Source organism: Strongylocentrotus purpuratus, unplaced genomic scaffold (genome assembly GCF_000002235.5).
Source record: "Strongylocentrotus purpuratus isolate Spur 01 unplaced genomic scaffold, Spur_5.0 spur5_scaffold_12, whole genome shotgun sequence".
NCBI lineage: Eukaryota > Metazoa > Echinodermata > Echinoidea > Camarodonta > Strongylocentrotidae > Strongylocentrotus > Strongylocentrotus purpuratus.
The window spans coordinates 4,313,738-4,335,559 of NW_022145597.1; the positions used below are offsets into that span (position 1 = coordinate 4,313,738).

Consider the following 21,822-nt stretch of genomic DNA (forward strand, 5'->3'; position numbering starts at 1 on the left):
TGCATTCTCCCCCTTCCCCCTCACAACACCACTTGAGTTATAGATCATATCCCAAGTACTTGCAATTATAATTTTCATTCGAATAGTTTGATAGGTTTTATTGAGACTTAACGGAATATGATTTAAATATTACGATAAATATGAATATTCATCTATGTCGTTTTTTTTAATATCATCTTGTGAATGAATGTTATTGCGCCTTAACATGCATCAACTGACCAAAAAATTATAATAATCTGTATTTTATTTTCTCCTTGACTTTTTAAATTCATGCACGAACGTCTGACCATGTAGCATATAAGCCCCAAATCTAGTGTAAGCTATCAACATTTACAAAAGGAATTGTCAGTTTCCTCCAAACAGTCTGTAATGCAAGAGGTACAAAAGCTACAGAAAATACTACACTGCTGGGAAAACTTAGGGGTTTATATAATTATTCTAATGCTAGGATATTAAATTCGAACAAATTATTCAAAGGGATCTGAGGTCCCATGCATGCGCAAGAAAAATATAAAACCATCGCTAGTACACTTTTCATTGTGGGTAGAATGTATACACATGCATAAAATACAGATAACATCTATGGCTTTTTCCATTCTATCAAATGTACAGGACATTAAACCAGAGGCTCCTGAAACCATCAAGTCGAGGATGCCCGAGAAAGGCTGGCCAAGTCGAGGGGAGATCCGACTACATCATGTCGGGATGAGATACCGAGAAAACCTTCCGCTGGTTCTCAAGAATGTAACGTGCACTATCAAGGCAGGAGAGAGGATTGGCATCGTGGGGAGGACCGGATCAGGTGGGTACTTCCACCACTTTGGAGAGAGTGGTGAAGGAGGAGGAGGAGAGGGTCGAGATAGGGGGTAGCTAGATGTATAAGGTTTGCCTGTGGGGGAAGACACATGCTCCTCACACAACAAAAGAAATGATACTGGCTGTTGTAGTAGTAGAAGTAGAAGTAGTAGTTACTATAGTATTAGTCGTAGAAGAGTAGAAGTAGTAGTATTAGTAGTTATAGTAATATAATTACTGTAGTAGTATAGGCCTAGTGGTAGTAGTAGTAATCATAGTAATCGTAAGAGTTGTATATTTAGTAGTAGTAGTAGTTGTTAGTGTATAAGTATAGTTTTAGTAGTAGAATTAGTAGTAGTAGTTATTGGTGTAGTAGTAATTAGTAGTAGTAGTAGTAGTAGTAGTAGTAGTAGTAGTAGTAATAATAATAGTAGTATTAAAGTAGTATTATTGTTTATCTCTGACTGTCTCTTGTAAGCTTTTATAATCTCTCAATAACAGCAATCGACAACCAGTCCTTTGATTGCTGTTGCTTTTATGTATTTAGACATGTGTACATTTTACGTCCTTTATAATTCATTAAATGATCCATCATAACTTATTTTGATAAAATGTGATGTCTAATTTAAAATGAAAATGATCAGTAAAATAATTAGTATACTTGCAGTAGTGGAAGTAGTAGTAGTAGTAGTATGAGTAATATTTATAGTAGTATTAATAGTAGTAGTAGTAGTAGTAGTAGCAGTAGTAGTAGTAGTATTAGTAGCAGTAGTAGTAGTAGTAGTAGTAGTAGTAGTAGTAGTAGTAGTAGTAGTAGTAATAGTAGTATTAGTAGTAGTAGTAGTAGCAGTAGTAGTAGTAGTAGTAGTAATAGTAATAGTAGTAGTAGTAGTAGCAGTAGTAATGAGGAGTAGTAGTAGTGGTAGTAGTAGTCATAGTAGAAGAAGTATCAGTACTAGTATAATAAATTTATTATGATTTGTAGAGGTACATAGTAGTAGTAGTAGTAGTAGTAGTAAAGTGTATTGGTAGTAGTAATTTTACAGGTAATTATGAATAATTCATGTCTGGATTGTTATCTTGTGATCAGGGAAGTCTTCTTTGAGCGTTGCCTTGTTTCGTCTAGTGGAGGCTGTTAAAGGAACAATAACTATCGATGATGTCGATATATCGGAACTTGGTCTATTTGATCTGAGATCTAAGATATCCATTATTCCTCAAGATCCTGTCCTATTCATCGGTACCGTAAGGTAAGAGTGATCACCACTCGTCATATAAATCTCTTCTGGACGATAGCATCATTGATTTTATTACTATTCTCAATAAGATCAGGTAATAACGTGCCAGTAACAAATGCATCGTAGTTTGTTGTGCTTGTAACAACTAACCCGTCAATAGATGGCCTGGCTCCCCGGAAGTAATCGGATAGTCGAGGCGCAGTCATCTCGGCTGTGAATACGACATTCACATCACAGTAGTCTCTTAGTCCCTCATCACCATTTGATTCTTGTATTAGCAACATTACATAGCTCTTCTCGCCTTTAAACACAAGTAATTTCCATAATGTAAAGAGGTATACTTCCTAAAACTAGTTCTCCTCAAAAGCAATAAAAGGGATAGTTTGGGAAACCTTTTGGAATACAATTATATTTTTACATTAGATCTTCTGGAACGCGATTTTGGGTTCCTTCTTCTCTCATATGTACCTCTCTCTCTTTCTCTCTCTCTCTCTCTAGACTATATCTGTCTGTCTTTCTAGCGCCTGCTTTTGTTTGTGGCCCAAACATTGTGGAGCGTGTGTGCAGCGCTTTATAACTGCAAGGAAAAGGCGCTATATCAAATATCTTTTGGATTGGATTGCTTCTTTATCAAGTTTCCTGTTTCTGTTTTTATGAGATGTTTTGTTAAAATTGAAATATATTTTTTCTGTTTATTTAGATATAATTTGGACCCATTTGGTGAAAATAATGATGCTGATCTGTGGCAAGCATTAGAAAAGGCCTACATGAGGGAGAAGGTTTGTACTGGTTCCATTTCTTTTAATTATTTGAGTTCCTGGATCGCGAAGCTGAATACATAGACTACACACACTAGATATCAAGTTTTTCTCCCTTCTGTTGAAGTAGGGCATTACATATTATAAGCATCAATGAACTGATGAGTCAGCGTTTATTTGAAACGTGTCTAAGTTGATTATCGATTAGTTCACGTAATGAAATATAGTATATAGAACAACATACTAAAATAAACATACCAATATAGTTTTTTACTTGGTATTAGAGCATGTCTACACTCTATCATTGTCATTGTTTATTAAATCGGATTAAAGCGGAAAACAAATTATGATTGGGCTCTATACCTGTGAGGAATGTGCGCTATACCAAATACTCTGTGAACTGGAGTGGATTTAAAGGTAAACGACGCTAGACTAATACTCAAACATCACATTAAATTTATTATTATTATTATTATTATTATAGGAGCTTTCTATAAGTTGTAATGCTCATTATTATTATTTGTTATTAATTCATGATATTCAGATTAGTTCTCTAGATGGCGGTCTCGATGCTCTTGTTGCAGAAGGAGGAGATAACTTCTCTGTTGGTGAGAGGCAATTGATGTGTATGGCGAGGGCACTGCTTCGGAATAGCAAGGTGGGAAATTCAAACTGTTGTGTGCGCTCGCCAATCTACCACCAATGTGAAAACGAGAGCATGTTAACTTGTCTGACTTTATAGTCCGAGCCGCTTACAATTTCAGATATGAAAGCAAACAAAACTAAACAGCTCATCTTGTTAAAGCATTTAAAGGGAGTGTAGCCTGACGAGACTACGTGCCATTCCCGTGGCCTGACTCGGGGCCAATACGGACGACGCGACCGCAGCGATCACTTGAGTGCAACATACGCGAAACCGAAGCGTGAGGAGGACTTCGGTCTGTTTCGCGAACGCTGACAATGTAGAGATTAAGTCGCTGACTACCGTTAATCAAGTCCATTCGATTACGTGCAGTTGTCCAAAAGGAGACGTAGATGACGTTAACCAGTATTTGCCAAGCTATACTCCCTTTAAGATAAAGGCTGATAAATGATTGTCTTATCCATACAACCCCTTGGCCTTCTATTTTCGTTTTCTAGCCGCTTTTCCTCTCCCTTTATTTCTCCTTCTTTTCTTTTACATAGTTTTCTCTGTGTACGTCCTTCTTGTTTCTCAATATTCATCTCTTTCTCTCTCTCTCTCTCTCTGTGTCCTTCTCTGTCTGTCTCACAATATTTGCTATTTCACTTTCTGTTTCCTTGATACACGTTACTATGTTTTCTTTTTTTTCTTTTTCTAGTACCAAACTGAAAACAAATTACATTACCGATGCTCTTTCAGATCTTATTCTTAGATGAGGCGACTGCAGCCATTGATACAGAAACAGATAGCTTGATACAGCAGACAATACGAACAGCTTTCAATGACTGTACCACACTCACCATAGCACATCGACTTATTACAGTACTAGACTCAGATAAGATTCTTGTCATGGATGATGGAAAGGTAGTGGGGTTTTATCCTCTCAATTTATTTTCTTGTGTGTGTGTGTGTGTGTGTGTGTGTGTGTATTTGTGTTTGTTCGTCTTCCCTTGTTGTTATATGAAAAGACGAAAATTAGGAATCGAAGCTTAAATGAAAAATAAGAAACATCAACAACAACAAAAGAAGGAAATAAGCTACCACCTCCCTTTCCCCCTTCTCACTTTTGGATCTCGAGAGGGGTGAAATCCCCGAAATTAATATCTTCCATGCAAAAATTACTGTCAGAATTATTTATTAGCACTCCAGCTGGACGCCTTTTACGGGTTAATAGAACCAAGACGACTTTATTTTTTCCGGAGTACCAATTGAGGTGTTACATGTTTCTGTAAATAGAAATACTAGGTCAAGTTCAATACAGATTTGGTTATTTTACATATCATCAATACGGAGACTAGAAGCATTATGCGGTTTGCATATATCAACAAATTAGTTTACCCAATCGTATAGATTTACTCAAATTGTGGTTAATTCAATTTCAAAACAAAACGAGAAGAGCCGAAAGAAAGGGAAAGAGGAGGAAACGAGAAATTAGAAATTATTTTCATTTGGCCTAAAATATCATCTTCATAAATTCATGTGTCATATTTGTTCTGTATGTGTGTCCATACCCCAGGTTGCTGAGTTCGACTCGCCCATAGCTCTACGGGCAAACCCAAAGTCTATCTTCAGGGGGATGTTAGCCGCAGCTGAATCTCAGAACACCTAGCTCAAGAGTCTATCCAGGAAAGGTGACGTCAGAGGTCGCACTCCGCCGAGTCAGAAAGCAGCGATTGAGAAAGATGTTTAGAGCTTGACGTATTGTTATGGTGCGCTATACAAATGCTTCATATTAGTCTAATTACTGTTTGTACCTCCGGAATCTTTTATTTCTGCCATAGTTTTATATTTACCTCACATATTTTAACGTACATTGAACAATTGTGCAACATGGTAGCCATTCAGGAAAACAGTGTCATGGCTGAATCTGAGAACAGCTAGCTAAAGACAAATTATTTCTAAGATATAAGATGGTGTAATTGGCATTAGTTGAATCATAGAGGTATTACAAAATGGAGTCCCAGCTCGCTATATTGATTGCATACAGCTGACATAATTGAAAGGATGCACAAATGAATCTCTGAAATGCTTTGATTCTTCGATGTCGGAGGTTTCACGTCGCCGAGGTAGACAACAGCGATTGAAAAAGATGTTTAGATTTTAAAGTATTATTATGCTCAATTAATATGATGAATCAAGAAGCACAATAAGTAAACACGCAGTTGCATTATAATCATTTATAGTAACAAAGCCTCAAAGTTTAAAAACTTCTTGATATATAAAGCCTAGAAAGTGTCACAAACATACGCTTCATGTGCAGAGTTCAAGTCTCTTTCTCATTCATTCCAAGCACTGTAATTCAGTATTTCTATCATGAAAGCTTATTCTGTAAAATAAAACATTTACTATTAATGCCCTCACATGCCCACTCGAAATATTTCCATTTGGTCCGGGATGTTAGGACAATTTAGGGGCAGTGTGATGCAACTTTTAAAAACCCAACACTTTGCCCATTGTTAGTGTCTCTTCGTTGTGCAAGATGAGGCTATCTGAATGTTTTCATCACCCGCATGGGAAGTACATGTACATATTTGTCATGCTTTGTTTGGCGGCACAGAAGCTTCTTTTTTCTTCAAAGACAAGCACGTATAGTAACTCCAGCTGTATTATCTCTTTGGTTTTACAACCTTTCGTGTTTACAGCCAGTACAAGTATACGAGTACATGCCATTGTTACCTCTAGACGTTTTCACCTCTAGAGTTTTTACCTTTGACATGTTTACCTCTGACATTTGTTTACCTCTGACATTTTTACATCTGACATTTTTACACCAAACCATATACATAACACACGCTCCTGATGTACGATTTTTTCTTCTTCTCACTTTGAGTCAGTTCATCAATTTCTAATTGTTTGAGGTAGCGTTTGGAATAGTTAGGCTCAAACTTCAATAAACAGAATATTCATGGCAATAGAATCTCGAGTATGTTCAGATGTGTGGAAATGTAGGCTTTTGTTTCCCTCTTCTGAGGACCCGATAGGCCAATTAGGATATCAATTTTTCGTTTTGTAGTCAAATTTAATATGTATGTTTTTGTTATGTGCCTCGTTACGAATTGTTGTTTTTTCATTCATCTGTTACGAACAAATTGTATTTTGATATTCAGCATGCAAATTGTACATAATAACGTGTCGTTAGGTATGATAAGCTATAATGTTTGTCCAACCTAGCAACAACTAATTATAATCGGTCTAACTATAAGCCAGTTTGTAGTCGCTAACTTTGCATGGGAAGATAGTGGTCATTTGTACAACATTTTAAAACCCACCTAGTACTGAAATACACTTAGAATGAAACTTATGTGATCATAATTATAATGCACTGACAGTACGTTATGTGGCACATATGTGGGAGTATTCTTATCATGAGGGTAAACAGCGTTATTTATATAAAAACTGAGTATTATTATCAATATCATAAACAGAAGGTATTCATAAAGTACATCCATGACTTTGGCAGCGGTGGTTATTTTGAAATGCACAATTTGGGACTACTCCAAGTTTAAAATATTTGTGGATAATCCGGGTCAATTGAACCGTGTGCTTATAACGAACTGGTATATTGAGAGACAGGATCATATCAAATATTTGTGGATAATCCGGGTCAATTGAACCGTGTGCTAATAACGAACTGGTCTATTGAGAGACAGTATCATATCAAATATTTGTGGATAATCCGGGTCAATTGAACCGTGTCTTATAACGAACCGGTTTATTGAGAGACAGTATCATATCAAATATTTGTGGATAATCCGGGTCAAGTGAACCGTGTCTTATAACGAACCGGTCTATTGAGAGACAGTATCATATCAAATATTTGTGGATAATCCGGGTCAAGTGAACCGTGTCTTATAACGAACCGGTTTATTGAGAGACAGTATCATATCAAATATCTGTGGATAATCCGGGTCAGTTGAACCGTGTGCTTATAACGAACCGGTCTATTGAGAGACAGTATCATATCACAGGTTAGTGTAATAATTCTTTGCTAGGTAAACTTATACTTTAATTATATTGTATTTTGTATAACAAATAAAGAAGGTCTTACTATGCAACCATTTTTGGGAGATAATGCTATCCACTAAAAAAAAGTACTAGTGACTGAGAGATATTATATTGTAAATACAGTACTTTTAAAAAAATATTTCTTGAGTCAAGTAATCTATTTATTTGGATGGTTGTGTAGCCTTAACATTATCAATAATGCTCACTATATACAGCCAAAATTCTGCTAATGTAACTTCGACTGAATGGTGGCTGTAGGGTAGTAAAACAGTGGTTGTATGGTAAATGAATGGTGATTTGTATGGTCTCATTGGTAGTATGGTACAAGAATGGTGGTATGTATGATCTCAGTGGTAGTATGGTAATGAATGGTGGTATGTGTGGTCTCAGTGGTAGTATGGTACAAGAATGGTGGTATGTATGGTCTCAGTGGTAGTATGGTAGATGAACGGTGGTCTGTACATGCTCAGTGGTAGTATGGTAGATGAATGGTGGTCTGTGTGGTCTCAGTGGTAGTATGGTACACGAATGGTGGTATGTATGGTCTCAGTGGTAGTATGGTACAAGAATGGTGGTATGTATGGTCTCAGTGGTAGTATGGTAGATGAACGGTGGTCTGTACATGCTCAGTGGTAGTATGGTAATGAATGGTGGTATGTGTGGTCTCAGTGGTAGTATGGTACAAGAATGGTGGTATGTATGGTCTCAGTGGTATTATGGTAGATGAACGGTGGTCTGTACATGCTCAGTGGTAGTATGGTAAATGAATGGTGGTCTGTACAGGCTCAGTGGTAGTATGGTACACGAATGGTGGTATGTATGGTCTCAGTGGTAGTATGGTAGATGAATGGTGGTATGTATGGTCTCAGTGGTAGTATGGTAAATGAATGGTGGTATGTATGGTCTCAGTGGTAGTATGGTAGATGAATGGTGGTCTGTGTGGTCTCAGTGGTAGTATGGTACACGAATGATGGTATGTATGGTCTCAGTGGTAGTATGGTAGATGGATGATGGTCTGCATGGTATCAGTGGTAGTATGGTAAATGAATGGTGGTTTGTATGGTATGATATGGTTTGCCCCTTGTGTTTTTAATGCAATAACAGTTGCGATATAAGTCGTAGAAATGTATATGTACATGTATCACATAAGAGGATATAAAAGTATATTTAGCTACATTAACAGACACAAGACGTTAAGGAAGAAGGTGTATTTTTTTTCTTTTTAAAGGACTATTACACAAAAATATCCACCTATTTTAAATACCGCGAATATCTTCCAGTAAATATCGCTTTTATTGCTAGTCGTTGTCTGAGAAACCTCTCTCTTTTCTCTCTCTCTCTCTGTCTCTCTTTCTCTGACTATCCCTTTTCAATTGCAGTTGTTTAGTACTTTATGTATGTATGGGTAGATATTTATGAACAAATTTTTTCCCCGCAATATTTCCCATGATTATAATTTATTATCATTATCACTTAATTATTTTTGTTGTTGTTAGTAGTAGCAGTATTAGTAGTATTAGTATTATAGTATAGTATTAATGACTGCTTTGAGAGAAATAGTTGTTTTTATACGCTCAAGTGAAGGTTGCAATTGGGATATTGCCCGAGGCTGGTTCTAACAAACAACAAGAAGTCTCATCTCAAATAATTGAATGATACAAATGCTGAGTTTGCAACACTATCAATTTGTATTAGCAATAACAGTAAACAATGTAAGTATATGTTATTGAATGATTATGTTACCATACAAGCAACATTAAAGATAGCTCTAAAGTTTGTCAATCGCCATCATCGGTATCACGCATACATAATTATGAACGTTGTATTCCTGTATACCTATTTATTTTATTAGCAATAATAGTGAACTACGTATTTTAAAAAAAATGTAATTGTATGATTATTTCACCATAATCCCATAATATATCTTTATAGTTATGTTGTTAATCGCCATCATCGGTATCACGCATATTAATGCACGTTGTACAGGGACCTGTTTCACAAAGCCCTTTTTTCAATGACAAATGACAAAAATCAGTGACAAATCTGCTGATAACCAATCAGAAACAAGGATTTCAGTAGCTTATAACAAAAACTGTCATTTGTCACTGATAACAAGTTTTTTGAAACACCACAAGCATAGAGATGGGATATAGAGTTAAACCCCCATCTCCCTGAACCTATTTATTTTACTAAAAATAAAAAGTAAACAATGTATTTATTAGAATGTTATTGATTGATTGATTATTTTACCATTCAACCCATAATATATCTTAAAGGGACTCGGTAACATTATTCACATGATAGACAATGGTGTTACGGTAGTGACTTTAATACTAGATGTACAATTAAGATAATATGAAAGTTTGAGTAAAAACAGACCGTTATTAAAGATAAAAATTGGGAAAAACTAATCTGATCGATCCCTTAATTCTCCTGAATATATTATAACAGGGTGGATATGTGCGCTTTACAAATATCTGATATTATTATTATTATTATCTAATTACGTTTTAGATGAATGTAAATCGTCACAAAGCAATGAATTGGCTCTATATGCCATTCCAAACATTGTAGTGTTTACAGATTTATTAAAGCCTATCTTTAGGTCTTTTTTTCATAGAAAAACGGTTTGGAAAATTCAAAAATGGTTGGGATAATTTACTGAATAGAGGGTTTCGCACAGTGACGCCTTCAAAGAAAACCATAAATATCTTGATGGTTTGAGAATTGTTTCAGGATTTGTTTTCATGCAAGAGGGTTAAATACAGTAGAAGGAATATAATAAGTGACATTTCATACGCAAATTACGCATTTTTTTCATCAACCTTCAACAATATTACCGAATCACTTATCGTAAATCGCCCTTATCGCTATCACACATATAATATGTTTACTGTACTCCTGTACATATATACCCTCAAAACTCATTCAAAGTTGCAATGTGTGTGTGAAAACTACATTTAATTCAATCATGCATAAATTCTGAATAATAAGTTTGGTATCAAATGAAAGAGAAGCAGAGCTTTTCATAAATGTATATCCCTTCAGGGTAATTATACATTATGAAAGAAAGGTTTTGCCATGAAATATGGTTTCGTTTTTTTCTGGGAAACACTGTAGATGCAGCACTATTCGGCCTCAAATTGTCTCTGAATCACGTCAGAGTTCCTGGATGTAAAGTTTACATTGCATTAAATCCGTATGAAAACATTCATACCTTTCTGTTATGAAACCCGGTTTCGTTTTTTCTTCTTTCTTGGACACATTGTACAAAAACGGTCGGTTACAGTTTTGCACAGATATTTCTTGAGCCGACTTTAGGGTGCAGATAGAAAATCACCGGAGCGATTGCTACAGAGATGACTGTCCTCTATCAGAATGTTTACGGTGTTACTGTTGACATGTATAGTCAACGTAGAGGGGGTAAATGCTTTCATTCAGATCACTTGTTAGCTTTAATAGGGACTTTTAGATTTGCGTGGACTGCTACGTGTGACGTCCTTTTAAGGCACTGACAGTGGACGTCACACGTAGCAGTCCACGCAAATCTAAAAGTGCATATTACCACACGGTCATCTAATACCCAAGACAGAGATGCGATCCTTCAGCATGCTAAAAGGAATCAAACTCAACGTGTAAGATCTCAATGAAGTGCTTGTTGTGTGCTTTTATCCTGGCATGTAGGTCGTTCGATATGAAATGGCTTTTGTTTTAATTGAAGAAAATAAATATTGGATTGTTCAGAATCCAAGAAGGGGTCAAACCTAACATATACGCTATGACGTGCTCGCTATATGCTTTCTTCCAGGCCTGTAATTCGTTTGTTTTGAAAATCTTATTGAAGAATATAAAGATTGGTTTGTTTAGCATGCTAGGAGGGATCAACTAAACACTTAATGAAGTGTTGTATGCTTTCATCCATTTAGACCAGTCCTGAAGGTCACTCGTTCTGAGATTCTGCTGGAAGGACCATCTTGCTGAAGATAGAGGTCGGATCGCTTTGGAGGTCGGAAGGAGAATCAAACTCAACAATCTACAAGAGAAACGAAACAAATCGCTTTAAATCTTTTGGAAGTCCCCTATTCCATATTCCTGAAAGTTGAAAACGTACTGAATCAAAAGCATTACTTCTTATTTGACAAACTGCAATACCCGCAATTTACACACGTACATTAATTAAAGGTAGACAGAGTTATAATGCTCAGTTAGTCCGGCAGCCAAAGTGGCGGATTTGGACAAAATCTGCTTTTCAAATACTTTTCGACATACGCTTACATACATGTGCCACAACCCTATGTCCCCATCACTATTTTTTCCTTGTCGGACATACATTATTTCAAATGTTCATTTCCCCTCTAATAAGTCATCTGAAAGCACTTTATGCACACACTAGTGCAATTAATTTTCCTCTATCCACCAAAACTTGAATGGGTAGTCTCACAAGCTATCAACCTCCCTCTTGAATGCTGTTATTTTGATGTTTTTTTAAAAATTTGTTTCCATTACTGTGTATAAAGCATGAGTATGCTTGCAATGTCACAACCAGGCGATTGGTGGCTTCACGTGTTCTTCTAGGGATTTAGGATGGATGAATAATGCCTTAAACCAAATCGACACCAGTGCATCAACTTGGTTTCGAACCCGGGATCTTTCAACTACGAAAGCACTGCTTTTCCAATGAGCAATTGCCCCTTCTCTACACAAAATCAGAGCTTATAAAAGTCAGACAAAACAAGTTACCTTTCCATCATCCATAACTAGAATCTTGTCAGAATCCAGTATTGTATTGAGTCGATGTGCTATGGTGAGTGTGGTACAGTCATTGAAAGCTGTTCGTATTGTCTGCTGTATCAAGCTATCTGTTTCTGTGTCAATGGCTGCAGTCGCCTCATCTAAGAATAGGATCTGAAAGAGGAAGGGTATTGATTGTTGCACCTACATAAATAACTGAAGAAAGAGATTTGTGTTACTTTGTTACCACGGTGATGATAACCAGGATTTGTTGTTGTAATTTGTTAGATTTTTCCGAGGTAAGCATGAAATGACCACTGAATGCTATGTAGATGTATTTATGTTGCAGGAAGCACAACAACAAAAGCAACAATTTAAATCAAAGAAGTACCGGTATAAGCTTCATACTCCATCAGATGGAGGGGATCAGAGACAATATCCAGGATTGCAAGTTAGTCATCAATGATTATCTACTTTATTACAATATCGACTCTTTTATAATAATGGTTTGAGAAAGAAAAAAAGAACATCATAGCATGTTACGGTGCCATGTCGTTCATCGGATGAATAAAATAAACATGTACACCTCATTACGGCAATTCCCTTTTTATAATCAATCCATTTTCTCCAAAAGCATCAAATAAAAAGAAGTCATACCCCATCGGCATTTACAAGAACTAATTTATAGAAGGTGCCCCCCCCCCGTATAACAAACTATCAGAAGGCCTGAACACAACATATTTTAATAGGTTTAAAGTGTCATGGGGCTTGAGTTTTGTCAATCTTCTGTCAACTATGTTACTCAACATCTTCATGCTAAACAAACAATTAGCGATTTTCTTAAAATGTACAAAGAAAACAAAATCATTGGCAACACTATGAATACCTTGCTGTTTCTAAGTAGTACCCTTGCCATACACAGGAGTTGTTTCTCCCCTACAGAGAAGTTATCCCCTCCTTCGGTTACCAAGGACTCCAAGCCGTGCGTCAAGGAACTGATCTGTGGAATAGTAAAGGTACTCGTAATTGAATGTGAACTGCTTTGAACCAAGCCGTGCGTCAAGGAACTGATCTGTGGAATAGTAAGAGTACTCGTAATTAAATGTGAACTGCTTTGATCCAAGCCGTGCGTCAAGGAACTGATCTGTGGAATAGTAAGAGTACTCGTAATTAAATGTGAACTGCTGTGATCCAAGCCGTGCGTCAAGGAACTGATCTGTGGAATAGTAAGAGTACTCGTAATTAAATGTGAACTGCTTTGATCCAAGCCGTGTGTCAATGAACTGATCTGTGGAATAGTAACTGCTTTGATCCAAGCCGTGCGTCAAGGAACTGATCTGTGGAATCGTAAGAATACTCGTAATTAAATGTGAACTGCTTTGATCCAAGGCGTGCGTCAAGGAACTGATCTGTGGAATAGTAAGGGTACTCGTAATTGAATGTGAACTGCTTTGATCCAAGGCGTGCGTCAATGAACTGATCTGTGGAATAGTAAGAGCACTCGTAATTGAATGTGAACTGCTTTGATCCAAGCCGTGCGTCAAGGAACAGATCTGTGGAATAGTAAGGGTACTCGTAATTGAATGTGAACTGCTTTGATCCAAGCCGTGCGTCAAGGAACTGATCTGTGGAATAGTAAGAGTACTCGTAATTGAATGTGAACTGCTTTGAACCAAGCCGTGCGTCAAGGAACAGATCTGTGGAATAGTAAGGGTACTCGTAATTGAATGTGAACTGCTTTGATCCAAGCCGTGCGCCAAGGAACTGATCTGTGGAATAGTAAGAGTACTCGTAATTGAATGTGAACTGCTTTGAACCAAGCCGTGCGTCAAGGAACTGATCTGTGGATTAGTAAAGGTACTCGTAATTGAATGTGAACTGCTTTGATCCAAGCCGTGCGTCAAGGAACTGATCTGTGAAATAGTAAGAGTACTCGTAATTGAATGTGAACTGCTTTGAACCAAGCCGTGCGTCAAGGAACTGATCTGTGGATTAGTAAAGGTACTCGTAATTGAATGTGAACTGTTTTGAACCAAGCCGTGCGTCAAGGAACTGATCTGTGAAATAGTAAGAGTACTCGTAATTGAATGTGAACTGTTTTGAACCAAGCCGTGCGTCAAGGAACTGATCTGTGGAATAGTAAGAGTACTCGTAATTGAATGTGAACTGTTTTGAACCAAGCCGTGCGTCAAGGAACTGATCTGTTAAATAGTAAGGTACTCGTAATTGAATGTGAACTGCTTTGATCCAAGCCGTGCGTCAAGGAACTGATCTGTGGAATAGTAAGAGTACTCGTAATTGAATGTGAACTGCTTTGAACCAAGCCGTGCGTCAAGGAACAGATCTGTGGAATAGTAAGGGTACTCGTAATTGAATGTGAACTCCTTTGATCCAAGCCGTGCGTCAAGGAAGTGATCTGTGGAATAGTAAGAGTACTCGTAATTGAATGTGAACTGCTTTGAACCAAGCCGTGCGTCAAGGAACTGATCTGTGGAATAGTAAAGGTACTCGGAATTGAATGTGAACTGTTTTGAACCAAGCCGTGCGTCAAGGAACTGATCTGTGAAATAGTAAGAGTACTCGTAATTGAATGTGAACTGTTTTGAACCAAGCCTTGCGTCAAGGAACTGATCTGTGGAATAGTAAGAGTACTCGTAATTGAATGTGAACTGTTTTGAACCAAGCCGTGCGTCAAGGAACTGATCTGTGAAATAGTAAGGTACTCGTAATTGAATGTGAACTGCTTTGATTCTACCAGAAAACCCATCACTAGACAAAATTTATGTTATCGATATATATTCTTTTGATGAAGAATATAATTATCTTTAGTAAAGACGAGTGACATTGCAATACTCCTCAGGGAGTGGAACGTGTATATTATCATGTGCGTATTATCAATTGGATTCACTGACCATGGTAATAATGATTACAATGCAGATCACTTAGAAATGTAGTATTATGCGCAATACAAATTTGACTATCATTATCATCATTGCTAAACTTCAGTCAAAATTACACAGTTGACATAGATTTATTATACGAAGGTGTAGAGGCCCTGTGGTCTAGTTGATAAGTCTTCGAACCGTGAACTACATGGTCCGGGGTTCGTATTCATGCCAAATCATTTACGTTCTTTGGCAAGACATTAATCTGCATTTGACACACTCGACCCAAGTAAGGTAAATGGGTACCTTAAAATGCTTTAGCACAATAATGGCTGCTTTGCTAAGGCCAGGACAATGTTTGTAGAGAAAATGTGAGTGTCAAGTCTGACAGGCATGAGTGCTACACAAAAAAAGTTATTATTATCAAAAATAGATAGTAAAATCTCCAACTGGCTTCAAATAATTTTAACAAATTCAAAGACAGTCCTTTCCTTCGACAATAGAATTTCGCTGAAGGAATGCAGAGTAAACCCAATATCAGTTTCGTCGGTTTTAAGAAAAAGAGGTAATTTCTTCAGCAATTAAGGAAATTGTTTTTCTTTAGGTACACTTTTGGAGAATGATTCGTGTTTTTTTTTCTTCAAAATCCATACAATCGGTAGGACCAGGCAAACTTTAGCTGGTTGTTCCGCTATTATATGTGTGCAATTTCCTTTAAGACCTTTGTCCACAGTCAAAGGATTGGACTGTAAACACAAAATAATGAAAAGGTATTTTTTATGGTCTCGTATAGAACACTTTAATCAAATGAACAATCCTATAAATGTAGGCAAGTGAACTGTGAATTAGTTCATATAACGCTGCTGCATGACAACTGGAGTAGAGGAATAGTCTTCTGTGAAAGAATTATGAGCGTGACACAATAAAAGATTGCCACAACCTATCCAGCTAATGTAGAAAGCTACTAACCTTTTCTTGCATGTACACTTTGTCAAGAACCTGCCATAAAGCCTCGTCTTCATGCTCCCTGAAAGGATCCAAGTTGTATCTGAGAAAAGAAGTTAGAGAAAACCGATTTATCTTCTGCGAAATAAAACCACTACCTTGTATGTTTGATAATAAGAAATTTAGTAAAATCTTTACATATGTATAACAGGTGAATAATACAAAGAGAAAAATATGCATGCACGATTATTGTGGTATCCGTCTTATAAACAGTCGAGATCCATTTAAATCAATCACTACTTGATATCCATTCCAGCTCTGTGACAAAGAGACTTGTGATCAATGCGGATCAATTGCAACTCTTAATAAGTCGGCGTCATTGTCATAAGATATTTACAATATCCATCTTAGCCTAAGCATAATGCGTTCAGGAAGCCTGCCTAACCTGATAGGACCTACCTGTATGGTAACACACATTCATTTATAGATATATATTAGTATCAGGACGAGTACATTTGAGATCCTTAGATTACTTACCCTTATCTACCATCTATTCAAATACTAAATAGATTCTGCACCAATAGACCGGTTTACTAACATATTAGAAGGTATGGATGTTTCTCTCCTGGGGACCTAGTGACGTGTTCATCCATTAACCTGTATTCAATGAATGAACTTCAATATTTTGAATCATCCAGTCTCTATACGTAACTTGTTGCTATATCGGGCGAGCCCCTGGCAAGCTTTCAGGTTGTCTAGAGCAATCTTTGTTTAAAAAATATGAATACCATTTGAATATGTTAGTAAAACGATTTTCATCCATACCCTAAGAAAATATCTTGGTGACCCTCCGAGAATTAACCCTGGCGAATGTAAAATGAGTACAAGTGGTAATTGTCCCAGGAGTAGGTTTTCGGGGAGGGGACGGATGATCTATCCGAGGATTGCTGTCTTTGATTCTCATTTTTCACGAAAGGTTTTAGGTTTGGCTCAATCACACCACTTGAAGAAAAGTTTTTGATTACAAATCTTCTCTGATAAAGCATGTTTATATCTACAGAAGATCAAAGTAACAAAAGGTCACTGTTAATATCATTGTTTGTGACTTATACAACACATTTTGAGAGTAAACCCTGAACTCTGAAAATATGCAGAAGCGAGGAGAGTCCCGTGACGAAAAACCGGAGTCGTATCGAAGTTTTGATTTATATTGCAAAAATTGGTGACACTTTGGCAGGCGGTTAATAAAATAAAACACACTCCAGATGTGAATTTTTCGCCGCGCTTGCCGGTAGTTGCATAGCAGAGCAAAGCATCTACCAGCAAAACACTGGAATGTGAGAAAAATCGACGATTTTGGGTTGCAGTGTAAAGGCATTCAGCTAGGTTGGGTAGAATGTATGCTTCCTCACCTGATTGTACCGATAAAGAGAACCGGATCTTGAGGGATGATCGATAGCTTCGATCTCAAGTGGGTCAAACCAACCTTGCTGATGTCGACACCATCAATGAAAATACTGCCCTCTACTGCCTCCAATAAGCGAAACAGAGCGACTCCTAGAGATGACTTGCCTGGAGGGATGATAAGAAATTTAATCGCAAACGGAAGTTGAAAGACTGATGTGCAGGCAGATAAATGAATTCATGAAGGCAATTAAATCCTTGGATTATCAAGCTTATATCAAGCATTTTTGCATAGACATAAATTGGTTTTGGTTTTGAATATGACTTGAAACCTTTGAATGGGTATTTCAACGAGCAAGATATTTCAATATCAACCTTAAGGCTTTTTTCAGATATGAAGCGGTACACCGCCCCATTTTTGTTTAAATGTGTAAAGTATTTACTGTACTCTGTGTTATAACATACAGAAATGTGAAGCGTATGACACTTGACACCCTAAGAAAAGAAAAACCCGCTGCGGTTATGCCGTGTCCTATCCAAACGAGCCTTCAAACATTTTTGGGAAATATAATCAACATTTTCCCCTTCTTATTATCCATTCGGGATACAAATATGCCCTCTACTGCCTCTGCTAATAAACAAAAAACGCTGGACAAAATTATGAAGAGGCGTGATGGCTTCGTGTTTGTATAGATCTGTGGTCTCGAGCCAAGGGATCAATCTAGGGGATAAACACAAACCAATAGTTTGATGCCTATACGTGGCCTACATTAATTAGGTGCCAAGTTCTGCGGGTGAGTCTTAGAGATGAAAGTCCATGGCTGATTATATATATAGTTAGCATAGCAACTGAATTATTAATATTCTTACCTAGTTTTTTAAGTATGTGGAAAACGCATTTGTCCCAATTATGTTTATTGAGAATGTGACATACTAAAATCTAAAAATATTCAACTTAGACCCTAATTCAATCAGTCCACCTTTCAACCTTGAGTTACGAAAAACACAAAAAGTATCAAGTTTACAAGGGATATTAATTGGAAGTATGTAATTAATTAATTAGCAGTCAGGTGAAATAAATATCAACGTCAACATAACACGTGCAGGTATTCACATTTAGTCATACATTGAAGGTAGATGGATATCAAACCGGTTAGGTGTTTTACAAAGATCCTAAGCTGAACTTATGGCTTATCTCTAAGTTGGACTTAACAATTATGGAAAGCCGTTAGCAGCTATGAAAATATTTTAAAAGACGTAAAATAAAGTTATTTCAAATGGCATAAAATGTTGATTCAAATCATTCATATTTTCTATTATCAAGGAGATTTCACGTTCTTGATGTGGAATTTATAAAAAGTGTAAAATACTTCAATTTTCGCTTTTAAATATATTTTATTTTAAGGCTACAAATGGCTCTCCATGATTTTTAAGTCCAACTTAGAGTTAAGTTTGACTTTAGACCTTTGTGAAACACCCCCAAGGTATAAGTTTATCACATCAGGTGCCCTTAGTAACCCACCCGATCCTGTTCTCCCTACGATGCCTATCTTCTGCCCTGCCTGGATGTTGCATGTGATGCTCTTCAGCACCAGAGGGAGGTTGTCACGGTAACGCATCTTGAAGTTGTTAAACTTGATGGCTCCCTGTGAAGGCCATTGTTTGTCAGGCTTCTCTGTCGTCTCGTCAGGGGCCTCCAACTCCAGGAGCTGGGGATAATGAATTTGAAACATAACAGGTGTTATTTAAAAAAAAAGAAATTGCGGTCGATCACTTAAAGGGAGTGTGTCCTATTTAGAAATTCGAACAAAAACGGAATTTGGGAAAAATATTAAGAAACTTCCATTGACAATGCTGCTATACTTGTGATATAATTAATGGTGGAGTCTTTTGTTATTTGAAAAGTTGTTTATATCATCCACTTTTCCTATTCAATAGTAGGAAAGACTTTGTTAGATGACAAGTTCTGGGAATACATAACCTCTCACAAACGTCAAAATGTCATACATAATAAGAAGATTAAAAGGGAAGATTCGAGTATTGTGGGTTTCACAAAGAGCGAGAATTATTAGCGTTGGAGCATATTTTAATGCGACTACATTCCGCATATCACTGAAAAATCAAAACCTTTGTATTACATCCAGTCTTTCTCCAAATTATACTGATCTATTTGATTATTCTACTTCGGAAACTCTAGTTTATTATCGTAACTACATATCTGATATAGCTAGATTTGAAAATTCAATGTTCGTTTCATTTGGTTTTTCAAGAAATCATTGTAGATACATTTGACCAGTAATAGCCTGAATACCTTGGTGTATTGAAGGATGCGTTCAGCTGAAAGAAAGCGTGCTTCAGCATCAGCTACCATGGACATGGTGAATTGAAACAATCCCGTTAGCTAGGAAAAATAAAAAAACAGACAAAGAAGAAAAAATTTATCTGACAGAGGCTTATCAATATATGGTAAAGCCGGTGAACACATGTTCCTCTCTTTTTGACGGTTAATTTCTACCCGACAAAATATGAAATCCATCGACAAAACTTTCCCAAGGGACTTTTGGAACGGTGATTGTAGCCCAGCCCCGACCTATGCTAATAATTTTATATTAGATTTGAAAGCAGAAATTAAAATGTTTTCCAAGTACAGTGTATTTCTTTTAACATCATATTATCAACCGGGTGTCGAATTCCTGCAATAACTCTATTATGGTATTCAGAGCATCTAACAATTCGTTCCTGTTTTCACGAAGTGACGGTAGTGAGGAAAATCCGCATGCAAATTGTATGTGATTTTCATTCACTACCGTCACTTCGTGAAAATAGGGACGAATTGTTCCCTTCGTCAAGAAATGTTCTTTTATGTCGTTTATACCGTTACTCACCCATTTTCAAAATCAATTTCTTCCTTTTTATCAAATATTGTTTTCAAACATTGTTTTCAAACATATTATCACTCTGTCTTTCCCGCCCCTCGCCCTCTCTCTCTGTCCAACCCTCTCCCCCTCTTCCTAACCACAACAGCCTACCTGCATTGCATATGAGATGGCTAAACCTGCAAGAGTAGGAGGCACTGATCCATGTTTCAGGACGACCATTAGGTTTGTAATGGTGATGATAACAAGGACCAGTAGTTCAAGGCGAGCTCCAGCCCATCTCATTGCCATTCTGAAGAGCATTAGTGGATATGCATTCATATCCAACAGATCCAAGAACCTGAGAAAATAAAAGTTTAAAAATTCCAGGTGTGTAGTCCGCGGTAATTTCATGAGCTTCATTGCCTTGCCAGAAGTTTAAAGTTAAAGGTGAGTTCTGGTTTTAAACAAAGAAAATGAATTCCCACAGAATCAAACGAAACTTACACTGAATGTTCAAGATTACAGATAAATGTCAATTGCCAAACAATTTCGGTAGAAAATGTATACTGGCTGAGTAATGAGCATAGAGAGATTAGGAAATCAAGGTTAGTAGCCCCGACACCATCTGTGTAGTCCCATATACATCTTTCTCTGTACAGTGCTTTTTATTTTACCAAGACCAACCATTTATCAGAATTTATATAAAATAACAAACAACAAAACCTACATTACAGGTACATCATTATGAGCGAAATACAGTAATGTACTACACAGTTATGAACAAAGCACGATTCAAAGAAATTGTTATGGACTTTACAAATTGTGACAACATTCTAAAAAAGCTCATTTACTATCCAAAGAGAATAGAGATTATGAAGCTCACTTATATAATAAGCCTCTATGGTAATACCGGCTTACTTCGAATCATCGGGTCATCGCGTCAAGTCGGGTGGTCGACCTTCCGTGAAACGAAAGCGGAAATTCAATTGAAGATCTACGTTAAAGGACGCGACCTTTCGTAGATTTGCCGATGGGTTTTCACAAACTTTCGGGTAAATTGGACCAGACCGTTTGTAGAAGAGAGGGTTTTATTTCACAAACATTACCATCGACATTTTGAATAAAGGGGCATGTTTTCACTAAAGGTCTGGTAACGCGACCACCCGACCCGAGCCGACGACTCGAAATATTAAAGCCGGTAAAACCAGGGTAATACTTACTTTGCAATGACTTCTTCAGTCTTATCGTAGGCATGGATAGTTGACAAGCCCATCGTTGTTGATCCGATGTGTGAAAACCATGGCGAGCGACTACTGTTCTCTAGCCTCTTGAGATCATTGACCCCACGACGATAGAAGACGAAGATGAAGTAGGAAACGATGCAGACAGGAATGATGACGATCATGAAGTAATAAAATACCGCAGAGATGCTGACGATGGAGGCAATGATGACCATGGTGTTCATTACGGCGATATCGACGTTGACGGGGAGCATGACGTCCACTGATGACAAAACAAGGG

General features: G+C 37.1%; 2 protein-coding genes across 2 annotated transcripts in view; one reads left to right on the top strand and one right to left on the bottom strand.

Annotated features, from left to right (window-relative positions):
* LOC105447431 (multidrug resistance-associated protein 5-like) overlaps positions 1-7,573 on the top strand; it is a 45,161-nt gene extending 37,588 nt beyond the window's left edge. Inside the window, exons 21-26 of the mRNA XM_030981636.1 lie at positions 613-802; positions 1,886-2,045; positions 2,734-2,812; positions 3,336-3,449; positions 4,173-4,337; positions 4,990-7,573. Of these exons, the coding sequence (XP_030837496.1) occupies positions 613-802; positions 1,886-2,045; positions 2,734-2,812; positions 3,336-3,449; positions 4,173-4,337; positions 4,990-5,082 (801 nt within the window). The 3' untranslated portion in view covers positions 5,083-7,573. The remainder of the gene's footprint in view (positions 1-612; positions 803-1,885; positions 2,046-2,733; positions 2,813-3,335; positions 3,450-4,172; positions 4,338-4,989) is intronic.
* Positions 7,574-11,003: 3,430 nt separating this feature from the next.
* The window catches only part of LOC593868 (multidrug resistance-associated protein 5), a 41,639-nt gene continuing 30,820 nt past the window's right edge, over positions 11,004-21,822 (bottom strand). Inside the window, exons 18-26 of the mRNA XM_030981637.1 lie at positions 21,522-21,804; positions 20,473-20,659; positions 19,755-19,844; positions 18,966-19,152; positions 17,452-17,611; positions 16,064-16,142; positions 13,096-13,209; positions 12,219-12,383; positions 11,004-11,511 (exon numbers count right to left, since the gene is read on the bottom strand). Coding sequence (XP_030837497.1) covers positions 11,419-11,511; positions 12,219-12,383; positions 13,096-13,209; positions 16,064-16,142; positions 17,452-17,611; positions 18,966-19,152; positions 19,755-19,844; positions 20,473-20,659; positions 21,522-21,804 — 1,358 coding nt within the window. The 3' untranslated portion in view covers positions 11,004-11,418. The remainder of the gene's footprint in view (positions 11,512-12,218; positions 12,384-13,095; positions 13,210-16,063; positions 16,143-17,451; positions 17,612-18,965; positions 19,153-19,754; positions 19,845-20,472; positions 20,660-21,521; positions 21,805-21,822) is intronic.